This window comes from Colias eurytheme, chromosome 11 (assembly GCF_061535395.1).
Source record: "Colias eurytheme isolate Ceu_HAF_F1 chromosome 11, ilColEury1 Martin Lab GWU primary, whole genome shotgun sequence".
Lineage (NCBI taxonomy): Eukaryota > Metazoa > Arthropoda > Insecta > Lepidoptera > Pieridae > Colias > Colias eurytheme.
The window spans coordinates 4,474,714-4,494,948 of NC_142990.1; the positions used below are offsets into that span (position 1 = coordinate 4,474,714).

The following is a 20,235-nucleotide window of genomic DNA, read 5'->3' on the forward strand; positions in this document are numbered from 1 at the left end:
TGTTTTCTTTTAAAATAATTTTTGTTTAATTCAGACTCAGTATTCTCAGAGTCAATTTTAAAACTAAACAACATAAATGTGGTAGAGGCTGGCCAGCCAAAGCTGAACCCAGGGTTTTTTTGTAGCGGACACACAATCTGGAATGTCATCATGGCGTTTCTGCGTAGTTAGATGTCAGTTTTGTTGAAAACGGTTGAAATCATTTGCTTTAATTACGTGTAAATGCTGTGTTGTGTATCCAGCTGTCTATATACTATGATCACCTTTATGAATATCATAAGTATCAAAATGTTTTATTCCTACTGATGTTACCAGGTCCTATTTTTTAAATTTACTGGGTTCAGATTTGGCTGGCCGGACTATGTTGATATTATTGATTCAGTTTTACCTAAAAGGAATATTAGTTAACCTACATACATATTTATGTAGATAGATGAAGTGTTATGGGGAACATATGAAACGAGATATAATAAATAACATTTTACCCTTATAGTTTATTTGCATTTTTGTATAAAAAATTGCATTTTTACATAAACCAAATTATTATTACTATTGAAACAATTTTTATTTACAAAATGGCGAGTAGAGCATTTACTGCTTGTTCAAGCAGAACTGCTTCGAGTACAAAAGCACCTTAATTTGGTAAGTACAAAACAAACGGAAGACAGAATACAAACTTAAATGGGCTATTTGCTCAAAAAATCTATAGACGTTTATAAAAAATTAAGATATTAAATTAGAACATACAATTTGAATTATTTTATTCAATCTACAGAGTGGCAATAATAAAAGGGCTCGCTGCCACGATTTAACTGCAAACTTGAATTTTTGAATACATCTTAATTTAATTGTTAACTAAATTGACTAAATAATTTTGTACCATATATGGTAAGTTACATGAATACTTAAGTTTGCAAATATCGAGACAGTTTTACAATATTTGGTATAAATAAAAAAATATAAATTAAACAAAAATAAATAGCCAACACAACCTAAGTGTCACTACAAAAAACAAATTTATTGCATTGCAATAAAATTTGAAATCATAAAGTGTGATATTCAAATACTGTTTTTTCGTACGCATCTGAATTAGTAAACAAGAATTGTGAATATTTGGTCTTTTCAATAAATCGGAAGTTTAAATTAAAGTTGCTGATTGGTCGTCTATGCAGTTATTTAAATATAATTCATATAAAAAGGTTAATTTGTTTAGTTTGAACTAATTTTCTATAAATATTCACAATTCAAGGTTACAAGTAATAATATAGCTTTAGCTATAAGCGTACACACAGTAAATATTAAGTCTTGCCAAAATGCTTATTTGAGTATGTTTAAAATAGAAGTTACAATTTGTTTCAAAACAAGTAATAAGTAAATTCGTCTTTAATATCTAATTAGAAATAATAATTATGTAATGCTTGTGCATATTATTTTATGTTTATAATATTAAGTAAAGAAAATCGCACACTCAAATAAACATTGGGCCTCTTCTTTATGCCTAAATAAAAAGTCTCATATACAAATATTACAACAAGAATTGAATGTTATGTCATTAAATATATAATAATGAACTAATAAAAACTTCATTGTAATTTGTAACATGAATTTATATATTTAACATCTGAAACTAATAAATAATTTGTTCATATTTGATCAATCGATCTTACTAAATAATTGAATAATAATTGTTTTAACAATTTCATAGATGCCTTTTAACAAATATACAGATTTTTATATTATACACAGTTTTATAGAAATAATGTGATCTAATTTATACTACTACATTTCTTATTGGGACATTTTCAGTAACATGCAATTATAAAAAATAAGGTCAGTTATCGTTGATTGCAAATAACGTTTTTACATGTATATTTTTCTAAAAAAATGATTCCCATAGTTGATATTGCACATTTACATTACTCAATTTATGAACAGTACAAACACGTCCTGTATTTATTATTTACTTTAATAAGCACCCAAGATATTGACGTAATAATATAATACATATAACAAGTCAAAACAATCTTCCAGAGGTAACTAAACCCTAAAAGCGATCGTATTAAAAAGTACAAAAGGCTACGCTATCACGATACGAAATTTAGCTACAATTTGTATCGTTAAAATAAAATGTACACCACTGACACCGGCTATATACACTAGATAGATCACATTAGCACTAGACAACAGTCACCGCGTCGGTCGTGTCCGGGGCGCGGGGGCGCTGGGGCGCAGGGCGCGGGGCGCGGGGCGCAGGGCGCGGGGCGCGGGGCGCGGGAGACGGGGCTATGAATCACAGACTACGGAATGCTAGAACGTTCGGCGGTGAGCGTCAGTTGCCCGCCGGCAGCACGGTGCGGGCGCGCACGAGCCCGTTCGTGTGCCCGTTGCTGAAGCCGTTCTTGAGCGCGCCGTTCTTGTACGGCGCTTCCTTGGCGTCGCTGATGTCCGTCGTCACTGGGGCGGGCGGCGAGCGCGCGCGGACCTGTACAATGTACATTTTAATAATTGAAGTGAAACTTCAACAAACAAAAATTTAGTGTAACATTTTTGCGTTACGCCGTACGCGTGACATTTTTGCGTTACGCCATACTCGTGACATTTTTAAGGTCATAAAGAAGTTTCACTTCTTACGTGTGTACTCTAGTACACGCATACATTTTTTCTTAATACATATATATAAATGTCGTGTCACAATGTTTGTCCTCAATGGACTCCTAAACCACTTAACCGATTATAATAAAATTCGCACACCATGTGCAGTTCGATCCAACTTGAGAGATAGGATAGTTTAAACATGTAGGTACCACGGGCGAAGCCGGGGCGGACCGCTAGTAAAAATAAATGTTTAGCTTGTGTTTTCTGCTTTCCCTTAGGGGTAAGAAAAAGAGATGTTGTTCGATGCTCAAACCTACCCGATTTCATAATTTTTCTGAAATTTCATGAAAATTTTATATAATAGATTAGATGCAAACTGCCTATGATCTATGCGTCTTAACTTTTTTTTAAGGCCACATAGATTATTTGTTTGAAAACGTTCGAACGGGGCTTTATCTATTTAATGCAGTTGTGGGCGGGCTGCAAATGGCTCAACACAGTAATAATAATATATTTTATTATAGGTCTACCAGAATCTGATGGCATATTTATATTTAAAAAATAAAAGATTTTCATGTGGCAACTTTATTTGACAACTATCAAATTGGTCGTCAAATTATTTGTGTTGATGATTAATTTTTAGGATTTTGTCTTCAAAATCTTCGAAATGTCGTTAAAACCGCTGAGATCACAAGCAAGAGGTGTTGTTTACAATGTGTATAGAAAAATATTCGATGAAGAAGGGTCAAACACATCACAATTTTCAATTTTAAAGCGCGTGAAAGATTTTATTGCTTAATTGGACTTACCCGTTTTGATACTTTAAAGTTATAAATAGGTAACTATAATATTCATAATATTGTTTGTTGATTAAAATATAATTGTATGAAAACTTATTACAGGAGTTTCCAATTCGGCTATTTGTCAAGTCCGACTTGTACACCGTCAATTTTATAATGTGTTAATTACTTAAGAAAATAAACATGATTTTATTTTATTATTGTTTTATTTTATAAATAATCGTTAAATATAGTAAATAAGTTTTGATCTGCATTATCATTACATCCATATTTTCACATGCCATAATGATATATATATTCAAATATAGGTAACTATACAGTGTAAATACATAATATTATGTATTACCTTTAGAAAAGTAATATGTATATTATACATGTAATAAGTGCCTACAAAATATTACGTGGATATCTCATTATTAAATACAGTATTATCCACTTGTGTAATGTGACTAATGATATTGAGGACAAAATAAAAAATACGCAGTATCAAGATCGTTCAGTCCATTTTCCCTAGGGTTGCACACTCAAAATTTTGATTTCCCTAATTGCCATCAGATTCTGGTTTACCTATATACATAATTATTTTCTTGTAGCTCTTATAAGATAAATATGTATATTACATAATCATTTATTTTAAAAACATTGCAAATGTTTTTAAATCCGATGTGCATAACTGATGCCTGAGGTACAGGTCACCAGGTCTCCACTAATCAGATATTTTAATCAATAATGCTAATATTATTTGAATATAATCACACAAAGTTAGAATTTAAACAGCAATTAATAAATATGTATCTTTTTTTTGCTTAATCTAAAAATCGGGACATAAATATGTATTGGTATTATATTTAAATGTATAATTGAAATACATACATTTCTAATTGAAATATGAATATGTATTCTACTATTTTGGATACTAGGTAAATAATTAGAAAAAAAGGAAACAATGCCGAATTCTATAATAAACCTATATACATTTAAAACAGCCCAAAATATATGAGCATTTTAAAAATAATATTATAGTATGTTCCTAGGTCAGGCGGAAATTCGTACAATGACCTAACAGGGGTAACCAACCTTTGTGTAACCTGAGAACATTATTAAAGGGTGAAAGTGAAAGTGAAAATCTTTATTTCAGTAACCTACTGTTTGACTTTGACTTGATTATATCTAACTTACTTTGCAGTAAGCTGTAGGTATGACACAATTTACAACAAAAAAAATGTTAGACCAGTTCTGCTCTTAGGTTCTAACTTCTAAGTGTTTTATAATAAAAATAATAATAAATATTTTAGTAACATCTTATGAAATAAGTGAATTATTTATTTTTAGCTTCCTAATCCGCACCTCATCCAGACATGTCAAAACAAGTTTGTCATCTCTGAACGACCACGTCGCTCACCTCACCTTGTACCATGAAAAGCGGTACGCTGCGTAAACGATAAAGTAGTGTATGAAGAGCGATAGGTATTGTTTTATTTTGATGATAACATAATACTTCGTGTCATTGTACGAATTTCCGCCTGCCCTAGGAATATACTATACCTTTATTTCAAAATTTATTACCTTTGGTTTTGAGTAGGACTGGTTGTAGAAATCTTTGAAAAGGAAGAAGAACATAACGGCGTGCATGCCGATCCACCAGACGAACGCTCTCGGGTAGTCGCACTCAATGAACAGCAGTTGGAACGCGTGAACCATGATACCGATGAATTGCACCTGGAAAATATTAAACAATTTATATTTTTGGTTTTATGGCATTCAAATGCTTTATAAATATAAATTTATAAAGAATAGAAAAAAATAATTTACTACCTATATGCAACTTTACAGAAATACGTCAATCACGCGTGGTAGGGATAAAAACAAGATGGCACGTAACGGAAAAATGTTACACTAAATTTTTTTCCAACCCCGATAAAGAAGTTTCACTTCAAATATATTAAACATCAGCATTGAAGTACAGTAAAATAAGAGCGTGTGTGCCGATCACACCAACAGGATCACACCACAACACTTCTAACAAGAAGTGAAACTTCTTTTGTAAGATTAGTGATACCAAAATCATCGCTTTACTCCATGACGTGACGGTACTGCCATGACGCGACTTTATATTTCTCTCAACGCGCCTAAAGAAGTTTCACTTCAAAAAATACTTCTTTTACAAGTACTTTTAAATCGTCATTACACAGATTTATGTATTAAAAGAGTATGCAACTAGACTCACAACCGCCCAAAAATTGTCCGTCCAAAAATCTATCTATGCGTGTAAGGCAGAGTTTTTTAGTTGGCGTATACAAATAGACCTTGAACATTACTGCCCCGAAATAAGGTGTTAATTTACATAAATATTTAAAACGACACATTTTTTAATTTTACTAGGTTACTATTATTTTGTCTAGTATCGATTATTTAATTTATATCAATATGAATGAGCATAAAAAGTTAATTGTTAAATTAATATACAACTCGACCAAGCTAAGTTGGTCGAGACTCGAGGAGCAAACTGCATATACAACTTGACCAAGCTAAGTTTGCACCTTGTTGCAAACATAACAATAAATGAAAAGTAAAATCTATCAAACATTTGTTTACTTTTTTTAAGTCATACCGAATCCGCAAACCGTACGTAAGCGTCAGTGCAGTGTGACGTAATCGACGCGAGGTGCAAACTTAGCTTAGTCGAGTTGTACATACTATCAATACGCTAAATATCATTCAAACCCGTTCTGCTGTTTTTGTGTAAATGAGGAAGAACGATAAATACTTGTTATCATTGTTTAAGAGCCCCTTGTACTGAAAGTTTAGGCATTTTAGGCACTGAGATGGCTCGCGCCCGCGTTGCGCAGGAGCCGGCGCGGCATGAACTCCGGTGACCTATGAAGGCGGGCGATTATGCCACAGTATAAATAAATCAGTAGTTCGATTTTATTTGCTATCGTAGGAATGTTGTTGATAAATAAATTTACTACTTATCCTATACCATTAAACGAGCAATATTTGCATATTTATATATTTGTTTGTATATATACAGTGTGGAAATTTTCGATGTGCCCTGAATGGAAAGTACTTGAAATACTAGGGATAGCAAATTTTTCTGAAAGAAAACATTCCTTTTTCAAATTTTATTTTATTATTCAAATCGATAGAAACAATATAAAAGATAATTTATTGTTAATTTCTCGTAAAAATTTTTTGGTCTATTTTATACATACATTTAAAGTTTAAAATGAAACTCTCGTTCTGGATACATTAATTTATTTTCTTCTGAAAATATTGGTAATAATAATTAAAAGTAAAACAAATAAAAAAGGCAAAATAATAATTGAATATAAGTATGTAATAAGTAAGTTAGTGTATTCAACCAACTTAAAAAAGTGTGACTATTTTACAACAATTTGAATAATAATCAATTAATGATTTGTATTATTGTATACAATATCGAAGCTTTTTAAGAAATGTATAAAATACTTTTTTATGAATTATTAATTATTATCATACATCATAATATTATGTTACCGGCAATATATTAAACCCTTCTTAGTAAATGTATGTTATTCCGAGAAACGGTCGGAATGAAATAAATTATATTCGTCACATTACCTATGATATCTTTAAATCTGAACTTTTCCTAAGTAGCAAATGTGGGTGGTTTTTGGGCTAGCGATTAACCAATATGAGGTCAAAACTAAAATCCAAGTTGGCGCCGACGAAAATTTGAAATGTTTTCGTCATGGGTGTCATTTTCAAAGAGTTGGAGTAGCTATTAATCAATATGAGGTCAAATCTAAAATCCAAAATGGCGCCGACGAAAATTTGACAAAATTTCGTCACGGGTGTCATTTTCAAAGAGTTGGAGTAGCTATTAATCAATATGAGGTCAAATCTAAAATCCAAAATGGCGCCGACGAAAATTTGACAAAATTTCGTCACAGGTGTCATTTTCATGGTTTTTGGGGTAGCTATAATTAACCAATATGAGGTCAAAACTAAAATCCAAGATGGTGTCGACGAAAATTTTACATCTTTACGGCATGAGTTTCATTTTCAAGGTTTTTGAGACAGCTATCGATAATTTGGTAAGTATATTTTTCTTACAACCGTTTACATATTTTTCGAGCAGAATTCAGAAACCTTGAAAATGACACCCGTGACGAAAAGATGTAAAGTTTTCGTCCGCGCCATCTTGAATTTTAGTTTTGACCTCATATTGGTTAATAGCTACCCCAATAACCATGAAAATGACACCCATGACGAAAAGATGTAAAATTTTCGTCGGCGCCATCTTGGATTTTAGTTTTGACCTCATATTGGTTAATAGCTACCCCAAAACCCATGAAAATGACACCCATGACGAAAAGATGTAAAATTTTCGACGGCGCCATCTTGGATTATAGTTTTGACCTCATATTCGTTAATAGCTACCCCAAAAACCATGAAAATGACACCCATGACGAAAAGATGTAAGATTTTCGTCGGCGCCATCTTGGATTTTAGTTTTGACCTCATATTCGTTAATAGCTACCCCAAAAACCATGAAAATGACACCCATGACGAAAAGATGTAAAATTTTCGTCGGCGCCATCTTGGATTTTAGTTTTGACCTCATATTGGTTAATAGCTACCCCAAAAACCATGAAAATGACACCCATGACGAAAAGATGTAAAATTTTCGTCGGCGCCATCTTGGATTATAGTTTTGACCTCATATTCGTTAATTGCTACCCCAAGAACCATGAAAATGACACCCATGACGAAAAGATGTAAAATTTTCGTCGGCGCCATCTTGGATTTTAGTTTTGACCTCTTATTGGTTAATAGCTATCCCAAAAACCATGAAAATGACACCCATGACGAAAAGATGTAAAATTTTCGTCGGCGCCATCTTGGATTATAGTTTTGACCTCATATTCGTTAATTGCTACCCCAAAAACCATGAAAATGACACCCATCACGAAAAAAGTCAAATTTTCGTCGGCGCCATCTTGGATTGTTGTTTCATAAAAATAATATTTGTCATACTCATTGAATACAGATCAACCAACATCATAATAGTCTTTCTACTAGTACTTCAAAACTTTGCCGCTATTCCTATTCAATAACCCATAAAAAAGAGGATCTCAGGCAAGGTAATTTTTAAAACATAATTTTAAATCACTACATAGTATAAAACAAAGTCGCTTTCACTGTCCCTATGTCCCTTTGTACGCTTAAATCTTTGAAACTACGCAACGGATTTTGATGCGGTTTTAATAGTTCTTTCGATTCCCGGTCGAAGAAAATGAATTTTTGAAAATCTTTGAATGCAGTTCTATTTCTTTTTAAAAATAAAGGATATTTGCTATCTCCAGTATTTCTAGTACTTTCACCCAGGGCCCATCGAAAATTTCCACACTGTATTTACAAACAAATATATTAATATGCAAATATTGTTCGTTTAATAGTATAGAATAAGAAGTTAATTTATATTTACAACAATAATCCTAGGATAACTAACAAAATCAAACTACTGATTTATTTATACCGTGACATGCTCGCCGTTTTACTCGCCGCTCGGTTCTAATACGCGAGCGGCGACTGCAACGTGGTCGGGAGCAAAACTAGCACAGGTCCTCCTTCGATGACGTCCGGCTGGACTCTGGCGGCACTGACGTGGTGCGCGCGAGTCGCATTTTACGTATTATATTTTATATAGAAAAAAATAAGGGCTAAATTAAAAATCTATCCAAAAATTTCCCTGTAAAACCTGATTAGTAAATGAAATGTCAAATTTTCATAAACATAGCGTTCCCCTAATTCTCATAAAACTGATTATGCTTTTAAAATCGATGTTACTTCTGATTTTTTTTTGATCGAGTCAAATGTTTAATATTGTGTTTTTATCCAAAAAAGTCACTAGATCAAACGTTTATCTGTGCTATATATTTTTTTAGGATTTTAAATATGATGATTTCTATCCAAAAACCATGATTTAGAAACATACATTTCGGAGCAGGGCCCCTTAATGTATTTATTTAATTTGCATTAATTTTCATTGTTTGTTTTTATTCGTGTGTATTAATTTTTTAACGGCAACATTAATCATATTTTTATCGCTATAAAAACTCACCATTTGTAGAGTTGTTAAATACTTCTTCCACCACAAGTATTTCTTCATGTGTGGGCCCATAGCGGCCATCATGTAGTATGTATACATTATGATGTGCACAAATGTGTTCAGAAGACCGAAGAATGTGGAGTGACCTCCCGGAGTGAACTTAACGCCGAACCATACAGACATGGGCATCACTCCATGGTGGATCACGTGAAGGGTAGATACATGATCGAATTTCTTTCTTAGTACAAAGAAGATCTGTAATGTGAGAAATGAGAAGAGTAATTAAAAGAGGGAAAAAGGAATTTTAAAATTATATTCTACGCGGTGAAGTTCGTAGAGCCGTAGTAACTTTATATATTTTTTTCAATACTGTGTACTCAAATAATCTATATATATATAAAATTCAAAGGTGACTGATATAGTGATCTATCAACGCACAGCCCAAACCACTGGACGTATCGGGCTGAAATTTGGCATGCAGGTAGATGTCGTAACGTAGGCGTCCCCTAAGAAAGGATTTAGAAAATTCATCCCCTAAAGGGATGAAAGTTTGTACGATGCAAATTAATCTTTTCCACGCAGGCGAAGCTGCGGGCAACGGCTATCTTCAATAAAATTAAAAAATGTTGTTAAGAATTGGAAAAATATATTTCTTTAATTTTTATAAAACTTTATAGTAAAAAAAAACAAGCTCTTAATTGGTATTCCGGGAAATAAACAAACCAAAACAAGGAAGTTATGCAGAACAGGTAGTTTAATTATAAATGTACAAAGCGTTGTATCATTAAATTTTATCATTTTAACAATTCAAATATAAAAATTATAGCACCTTGAAATTATTTTCGTGATGTATTTGTTCTTTTGATTAGTTATTAAAACATTTTACTGTACCTAATATATTTTTTATGAATAAAACTTTACAATAAACGTGAGCGAGATTGTAAGAAGATAATATTTCTATTAGAAGTATGTAATTAAATACGTACCGTATCAAAGAATTCTGTGAATTTTGAAAAGTAGTACCACCAACATGCGTGAACCATCTGAAAATTTAATACATACTTCTTAAAATGTCCAACGCTAATTTATTTTATTCTTTATGTAAAACAATTGAATTTGGATAAGATTGTTAAGGAATTTCATGCAAATTATTATAGGATTTAAAATCGATGATTTACGAAAATTAAAAAAAAAAAAAAAAACTAAATGCAAGTTCACTATTCATCAACAGGCTACTCTATACATTACATTGGAGAAAATATAAATTTAATCGTCTAAAGTTTAATATTGAGGTAAAGTTACGAAATCTTATAAGAATATTTTTATTTCTATAATTAAGCCATTTTAACCCAAAATTAAACACCTGTTCCCAAGGCAATCATAGCTTAATAATCGCATGTAAAATGGCTAGCATGATTTTTTATTAATTAAGCTTATCTGAATATTTATGATTTGGCTACCACCGCGTCAAATGTATGAAGCTTATCTTAATGGATATGAAATCGTGCAGTGATTATTATATATACGCAATGCATTAATTATTATAATGACAGTTAGAACATTCAAAGTACAGCGATAAGTAAAACATTTAAACACAAATTTCGAGAGGCTGCACTAATACGTCGTAGCCAAACGTTTTCAAGGTGGTGTTGACTAAGAAACGTCGTCATTTATTTTTGTTAGACACTGTGATCAAAGTTCAGTTTTACAAGCGAACTACCATGGAACATTCGGGTGAGAACAACAAGGATTCTATGGGTGGTATTAATTCGTTGGATAGTGTAAATACGGTAGAATTAATAATTCACCCTCATTGTTTGTGGATGTTTGGAGTGGTCGACCGGCTGACAGTGAAAGTTATACCTGCCTGTGAACCAGCCCGCGGCCCCGATCTGAAACAATATGCCGACACCTGACCCTGTGTTATTTGTTTTTGCATAGCATGTGGTCGCACGGCGCTACGACCGGTTAATCACCAGCTGCCATATCTGGTGTAATTGTCAGTTTCTATCATCCAAATATAATACAGGTAAGATTTGTACAATTTGCAGGATCCATGCAGGCCAGTTGATAGTAGCAGCCCAGTTCATAATTACGTCATAAGTAAGACCAATAAGGTGTATGATTATATGAAAAGTAATATCATAATAAAAATACTACATGGTTCTCATTTCACGTGATCGTTACAAAAGTGTGTAATTTTATCAGCGATAAAATTTCTTTAAAATGTCTTATCATAAATCGACCACTAAATGGGTCAAAGATATGATAAGCGAAAAATTGTGTATCAACTGGCTACATTGACCCTTTGTGTTAGTATTAAATAATATAAATTAAATAATAAGTAATATAGATCTGTACAATAGTAACTTAAATAATAAATATATATCATCGCTGCACATATACCGCTGCGATCGTATTTACACGTCCTGAAATGATCAATGTATATTTACAGTGATGTTAGTTTATATTGTTGGCAATGCAGACATACGGCGTCTTCTCTGAACTTACTCTATTGGCTATAGGATTGTCAGTGTAGTCCACTGGCTGGCATCGAAAGCTGTAATGATTCAGCCAACCTCCCATCAAGCTCTGGGCACATTATTTTAAATTTTGATAAAGAACTTAAATTTGCTATAAACTAACCTAGCCGTAAATAAAACTTACAAAACTAATTAGTATTAAAAATAAACACAAGAACATTTCAAGCATACTAATAGGTAGGTCTGTAATAATATAATAATAAGTTTTCTACAAAAGATGTGAATGGAAACTCTATAGGGTGCAACATGCACGGGTAGTTAATAAAACCAAAATATTTCAATAGCAATTAGTGATTTAAAAAAACTGGTTTAGGTTTTTTAACGTTAAGGTAGAAAGTTTAGTAATTGGTACATACATAATTTAAATAAGGAAGGCTTAAATTATTTACTTAAAGTAGTATCATTCCGAATTTAATTTTACTGTACATTTTTTTTTCATTTAACTTGTGTTTAAATTAAAAATTTATTGATTGTTACAAAATTATTTAAATTAAATATAATATAAACTCCAAATAAAAAAATGTAATTTGTAGATTTCATCATGTAATTTTTAAATAAAAATCCAAAAATGTTATATGTGAACTAGGAACAGGGATCAATTAAATTTTATCGAGTTCATATTTAAATAATTCTCCTTTTTTCATTATAGCTATTATACTTGCAGTATTACAAGTGTTTAGAGTCAAATCTAGCTTTAATCCATCAGTCCCCGGAATCACAGACACAATAGATAATCTATTGTGTCGCGCCCCGATCGGGGCGCTCGGTGGTCAATGGGTTAATAATACCTACAAATATTGCATCAAAGCTGTCTTTAAAAATAACTAGCCTCATAACTCATTATTTATAAAAACAAGTATTCCATACCTTTGTGATTGCTAATCGAAACAATAGAAAAAATTAAACATAGATAAAGGGGTTCCTAGAAAAATAGAATAATCATATCACATCAATTACATTGATTTCAGACTAACTACTATTTTAAACTGGAAAATAAAAACACATTGAAATATATAATTTTTTTACTGAATTCTTCATATTTAATTACTAGGTCACAACACAATTTCTATTAAATAAAAATCATGTTTTATTGATAGTAAAAAATATAAAAAACTAAAACAATATATTCCACCTATACTATATAAAAATATAGGCAAATAATGAACAGAAATATTTTTTATTTATAGGACATATAATATAGTGACCCGGTAAATTTTTGAAGTATTTCATAAAAATAACTTAGGTATGAATTTACGAGAATTATTTAAAATAAAATTGTGTTTTTCTTACCTCATAGAATAGCCACATGCTGAATATCACTTGTGAGAAATTATAAATTATTAATAAATTTTGTAATTCATAGGGTTTTCTGTTTTCCATAAACTTTGGGCCTATAACCTGAAATGCATAAAAGGGTTTATGTGAGTCAATATTCATCATACTAGTGTATAAACATGTATCCAAATTTTTTGTCCTAATGCACTATCATGCTGCTTATAAGTATTTAAGCAAAAATAATAGAATAGAAGTAATGTTTCTTCTATCAGTAGATTATATTAATATAACTCATAAAATTCTGTTAATAATAATTATTAATAACTAATCAAAATTTGCTTTTTTATGACTAAAGGAATTAACTTGTTTTATATGTTATATGTACTTATTTGTAAATAAGTATCTGTTTTACCATAAGTAATAATTTTTTTTGGACGGACAATAATTAATCTTATAATATAATCATAAATATTGAAAATAATTGTTTTGTGCACAATTTAATTACCTTGACTAGATAAACATAACTAAGACATATTATTAACGTAGGAAATGGTGAACTCATCAGGAACCATGGATTTGTCCGTGGATCTGAAAAATATAAGATTTTATTAAATATTATTTACACATTTTAATCTGTAGACATGTTCAAGTCTAAATCAAATTTTTTATGTATACAAGATTCTAATATAAATTTTACTTATGTAGTAAGTTTTTTAAGCATACACTTACTTAGGTATTTACATTTGAATGTTTACCTATGTATTGAATAATGATAAATAAAAAAAAATGAGTAAAAATAAAAAAAAATCCTTTTTAAAAGTAAATGATATATTTAGTGGTATGAAAAATATTTAATTTATAAATCTTACCTCCATATTTATTCATATAATGGTGCATATCATTGATATATTGTAGCACTAGTGCCATTGTGACGGTTTCTGAAAGTCGAATTTGACCATTAGTTGCTGAATTTTAATTTAATTTATTTCAAGGCAGGATGAGATAACAGCAAAGTACATGTCTCGTTTAACACTTGATAATAAATGACACAAGATTAGTGATTACACACACAACACGATTTAGGTAGTTTCAGTACTCCTTATAAATCCAAGTTCTCCATTAATAACAATTATTATGACTTTAATTTATGAAATCTCGTAACGAGATAAAATTTGGTAGACTAGATTACACATTTTACATCACCTATCTACCTTTTACATGTTCTTACTCAATAGGTTAGTCACAAACTGGCAAGTCGCAACTGTTTTATATTAAGTGACAAACAGCTGCAATAGATGGCGTAAGAGACAAGATAATATGCAGCGTTCTGAATTCTGATTGTTCAAAAATAGATTTAACACATTCATATTATTATGAGTAACGACTTAATTTAACGTAAACAATAATAGTTTGTTTAAATTTATTACTGAAATTTGATTGTGTTGATCAGTGTTATCACATCCCCTATAAAAAGAAGACAAGATTTTAAATAATTTGATATGTAGGTAATATGATGTTTATTTAAAATTTAAACAAAAATTTGCTTTTCATAATTGATTACCTACTTAACGAATTAAAAAAAAAGATCAAAATAATAAATGAATAGGTTTAGGTACCTAGAAAGGGCCTACGCGATTCGATTCGTTGTCATTTTGTGACGTCCAAGGTATTAGTATTAAATATCTAAACGAATTAATAATCCGAGTTAAGAAATAACGTTAAATACGTTTACGTTTGAAGTAAAAAAAAATCCTAATTGAAAATATTGAAGTGCAAGAAATCGTATTTTTCAAATGACATATGACACGAAATTGACACATAGAGGTCATTGACTTTCCAATTCTGGCAACCCTTATTTCCAAAATAATTCGGCAGTGTATTATATTATATTATTCACTTCAATAATATTAGTAAAAGTTATGTTAAATTCGGTCTATCCATATCGCAGATTAACCGGAACAAAGCTGGAGCGTTAGCCGCACATTCCATATATTTTGTCGGCAACACGCATGGGCGCGGTGCAGTCGCGCGCTTCTTCACGTATATTTTACGGAAGAATGAACTGCATATAATTAATAATATTATCTTCATTATCAATGTCATTATCAAATCTTAAAAGAAAAAAGTTACAATAAGGTGTAGTTTTATTTATTGTCACCCTATCATAGAAATTTGGCGCATTATCTAAATCACTAATGCTTAATTTTAGAATAAAAAAAGTTAACTTACTTTAGCGGGCGTTTATTATTAATTTTCCAGGTTGTCGCTTTTATCTGAAATCAAAATGAAATGTCAGCTATGAGACTTTAATTTTATTTTTAAGATTAAATGCGAGATTATTGGAGGTCATAATATTTAAGGGCAAGATCAGGTTAGTGACCTAACTACTACGGTCAACTACCGTCCTTCTCAAAGTTTTGAAGGGAAGTATTTAGCATACAGTATGAGTTTCACAGTTCGACGTACGTATAGGGTTATACATTTATTTATTTATAATAATAATTATTATAGTTATAGTAGGTAATAAAATACAACTAAAAATAGTCAGACATCAATTCAATAAATTACTTTTTTAAAATACTGGTATTATGTGGAAATATATCTATCTACTTAGAATAAGAAATGTATTTTATCAATATTCAACAGCTGTTGAGCTGCATTATCACTTTAAAATATAATATATGTATTTAATATGTTTCGATCACAATTCTCATTATTAAAAAAGTAGGTATATTAATTATGTACTAGGTAAAATAAATAAAATATTTATATTTTATTTATTTTGTATGTACCTGCTAGGTAAGTAACTATTAAATGACCTTATATTGGATTCGCTTGCCGGAAAGTAAAAATTAACTTGCGTATTTTTAGGTACGTAAAAGATTCATGGCTAAAAATTATGTAGGAGTGACCAGTGGCCACGAAATGAGGTATTTCATCGATTTAAAAGTAAATCATTCATAATTATTGATGTCAGGGTCTTTTTTAATAGATTTTTAAATTGATGTACTATAAAGTAAAAGTTTATTCGTTTTATGTGAATACTTTGGCTAAAACGTGAGCAGTTAATGGGTTTAATATTAAAACATTATTAGAGTTATCATCTTATCCTTACTTACGTTACAAGAATTGATTTTTCCTAGTATACAAGTAACCGATCAATGTTGAGCATTGCTAGGTATCATAACTTCCTTGGTAGCAGTTTACAAATATAATTAGTACGGCACAAGAGCCTTGATAACAAACGATGACGTTACTCATTGTTTCCTAAGTAACTATGATCTCGATGGTCAATGCTGTACAATTATGACTGACTATAAATAGTACACATTCACTACAAGTTGATATCGCCGATTCTTCCTTTTTTAAAAGTACATAAAATTAGGCATAATATATATACTAGATATATTATGAATCTTTACTACAATTTCAAAGACTTTGATTCTTAATTTTTTCGCTTCTTATCATAACCTTATAGTTATCAGCTACTCAAACATGTATTCTGTAAGAAGTTCAACTATACAAACTTGTTACAACTTACAATATATATGTGTATTTGGTAGGTACCTAGTTATATATGTATTATTATCTTTTTGTCTATTTTATAAAATAATCTGTTACCACCTTGAATACTCAGACAAGAATGATCGCAACACCTGCACATTCAACGAGCGTCAAAAATATAAAGAGAAATATTAATATAACTAACCAATGTATTTCTTAAATGCTAATCTAACTAATTTTGTTGGTCTCTACCATATGTCATCTTAAAATTCTCTATTGACCTACTTTACTCAGCAGCTAGGATCATATGATAAGGTGTGCATTTACGTAGACTATACGTCATGATAAGAGATAAAGTTTATAAATATATCATTTTAAAGACGTCTAGATTTATGTAGAGTCATTATTTAAGAACATAATACATTTAATTTAAATAAGATTTAAATACGCTCTACATCATTTTACTTTAATAATATGTTCCTAATAATAATATTTGCATTGTGTTGGCACGTGTCCATAATATTATTAATGAATGTACAAGTAAAAGTAGTCTTAAATAATGGTATTAATTGAGCCAACAAACCCAGTTAACATACAACTGCTGTTACTTTCATATGGTTTGATATAATTTTACAAGTCCTTATCGCGTTCGAAACTCGGCTATCGGATAAACAGTTGAGATACGTGCTACAGACGATCGAATACTTCATTTATTTGAGCGTACGTTTTTTCACGTCTTGCTTGTCAGCACGTAACCACGTTCATTTCTTTCATGCTACCTACTCATATCACCTATGTTATGTTTGTATCTGATCATTAGATAGCACGGCTTATAAACGATTACCAAAATTGATTAAAACCAATTATACTTCTTTGAAACATGACTCGTTGTAGGTTTATTTGTTTTAATTTTTAACTGATATTGTTTTAATTTTTGACCATGTACTTACTAGGTACATTTCTTTTTCGTTTGAAGTACCTTTTATTTCTATTTTTAGGGCGCGAATATGTATTCAATTTTATTTGATTAATCTGCTTTTGAAATAGTTATCTCAGGGCTATCTATTCAAAAATTGTATTAGAGTGGAGAGCCTTAAAACTAGAACTATACTAGAAGGCCACGTTGGATCAAATGTATTCGCAAAGATAAATTATTCTAGCCTACTATGCATGTGTTATCGTACATATTATATATATTACTGATGATAAAGTGAAATCATTTGCCGTGGTTGTTCTGTAAGTGGGTTATGACGTAATAAGAATGCGAGTGCATTGCGACACCCATCAACCTAGCGCGCTCTAAATGACAACCGATTATCATTTTGCATATGCATCTGGATTAATATACATACTTAAGGGTAGTCTATATATATGTTGAGGGATAATTAAAAAAAAACTATTTTTATTGTCCGTTTAGTAATCGAAAAGTGGGCCATTGGCTGCACGTCGTCTTACGTAATGTTGTGGAACCGAACGCGGCTGCTTTTGCTGCACCGAGAACTCCTTGAATATGCAAGATCACAGTTTTAAGGCTACAAAAGTTTACATGAAACTGGTTTTAGAAATTAGAACAACTTGCACATCGATGTGCAACGAACTTTACTTGCATAAATATTGTATATTTTGGTAATGCATTGTGAGCCTAACATAACAAATTTCAACTAATGAGTTATCGAGATTAGACTATTTTAACTTTAAATTACAACCCCTTTAATAATATCCTGTGAAAATATTTTACTACTTTTAATCTATAATTTATTAGGAATTTGAAATAAAAATACCATGTATTATTTTCGAATATTTTGTTCTCAATTTGACTTGCTGTGTGCCGAAATCGAACCTTTTATTTTGCTTTTTATTTGTCAAATATAAAACATTGAATTATTGAATTAATCAAGGTTTAATGAATTGAGTGAAGACATCAGGGTTATGACTTTACTGTTTTGCATGAGAACATAAAACTAAATAAATATACAAAACTTGAAGAGAATAAAAATGTCAATGTCAATTTTCTATTGAAATATATATCGACCTCATCTTTGTATTATTTATGCAAATGTAGAGCGTGTGTTTAAATTTATATTAAATTTACCTGCATTCCAAATTATTTCCAAATAATTATATTGTGCTTTGAAAATGTAACTATGAATAAACAAATATGGTTAAAGAATACAGAAAGGCATTTCTTTTAGGAATGTCTACTGGTATCTGGGACGTAAATAAATAATTTGCCTTTTTCTCAATCTCAAATTTACGAGAACTCTCTGCTGCTGTACTACGAATAACCTCAATAAATATTTGTTACATAAAATTTCAACTTATTATTTATATATGGTCGGTCTAAATGTTTTTATGAAATTAAACAATCATTCATAAAACGCAAGGTCGAAGTTTCACCTTATGTAATCAACCTTAAGTATAATATAGTTGACAACAATGACAATGCAATTAAAATAATCTCACACACAAGCATTAGTTACACATGGTTTAAATTGTCAACAATTCATTAATTGTTATGAATCACATATTTAATTAAACAAATTTTCTTATATAAATTGTAGTAGGCAGGCATTTCTCATTATGTTTCAGATTATTAATTATAATTTAAATACCTAATTATTCAAGTATTTTTAATATTTGAAATGTTAACTATCTTTCAATTTGAATAAAACAGCGTGTACTATTTTAAAGAATATAGAAAAGAAGCGCTCGTAGGGCTTGAACCCCATCTTATGCTGATTTATAGAAAAAAAACTGCCAAAAATTTGGTATGCTTTGTTGTAGTAGACACTTAGGTGAGCATAAAAGTGTGATCAAAAGGCATTTACAGTCACATCACATCTGTTTTACATCACCGTGAAATTAGACCCATCAAAGATCGACTATAAAATTTACAATGTATCAGTATCTGGCGGATTTATATTTTACGTGATGTGATAATTGCCTCTACAAGATGTGCCTTATCTCGATTTTCATGACACTCTTTGTCTTTTTACAAATTAGCTTTGGTTGTTATAGTACAGAGTACCTACGAGTAATATATTATGTTGTTTTGTTTCCATAATATTTATTCTATTAGACTTAATCAACTATAAATATTCTTCGCTCGTAAGGACAATAAAAACATTATTCGTACTTATTTAGGAATAAAATTGCGTTAGTAACGTACTCGGTTCCTGTGTCGACGCGTATTCACGTGACAATAATATATTATTGTAATAATCCTTGCTACAAATTCTTTATTTAGGTTTATAATATTTACCTATTTGTATTATTTTTGCCTAATATCCGGGCTATTTATATGTTTTGAAGAAACTCTATGTATATTTGAATTGGCTTTTTTTAATTTTATTACCTATGATCTAGAATTTTTACTTTATAATATGTACATACCTAGTATAAAAAACATCAATATCTGCTC

General features: G+C 30.6%; 1 protein-coding gene across 6 annotated transcripts in view; it reads right to left on the reverse strand.

Moving 5' to 3' along the window:
- Positions 1–474: 474 nt before the first annotated feature.
- LOC149904519 (very long chain fatty acid elongase AAEL008004-like) overlaps positions 475–20,235 on the reverse strand; it is a 41,052-nt gene continuing 21,291 nt past the window's right edge. For 2 of the 6 annotated variants that reach the window (XM_090106781.1, XM_090106780.1), the window contains exons 2-10: positions 15,540–15,583; positions 14,180–14,248; positions 13,816–13,898; positions 13,326–13,433; positions 11,301–11,384; positions 10,479–10,535; positions 9,505–9,747; positions 4,962–5,114; positions 475–2,482 (exon numbers count right to left, since the gene is read on the reverse strand). In XM_090106781.1, the coding sequence (XP_089962907.1) occupies positions 2,330–2,482; positions 4,962–5,114; positions 9,505–9,747; positions 10,479–10,535; positions 11,301–11,384; positions 13,326–13,433; positions 13,816–13,898; positions 14,180–14,237 (939 nt within the window). In that variant the 5' untranslated portion in view covers positions 14,238–14,248; positions 15,540–15,583 and the 3' untranslated portion in view covers positions 475–2,329. The other 4 variants (XM_090106785.1, XM_090106783.1, XM_090106782.1 and 1 more) reach the window with 4 other exon arrangements.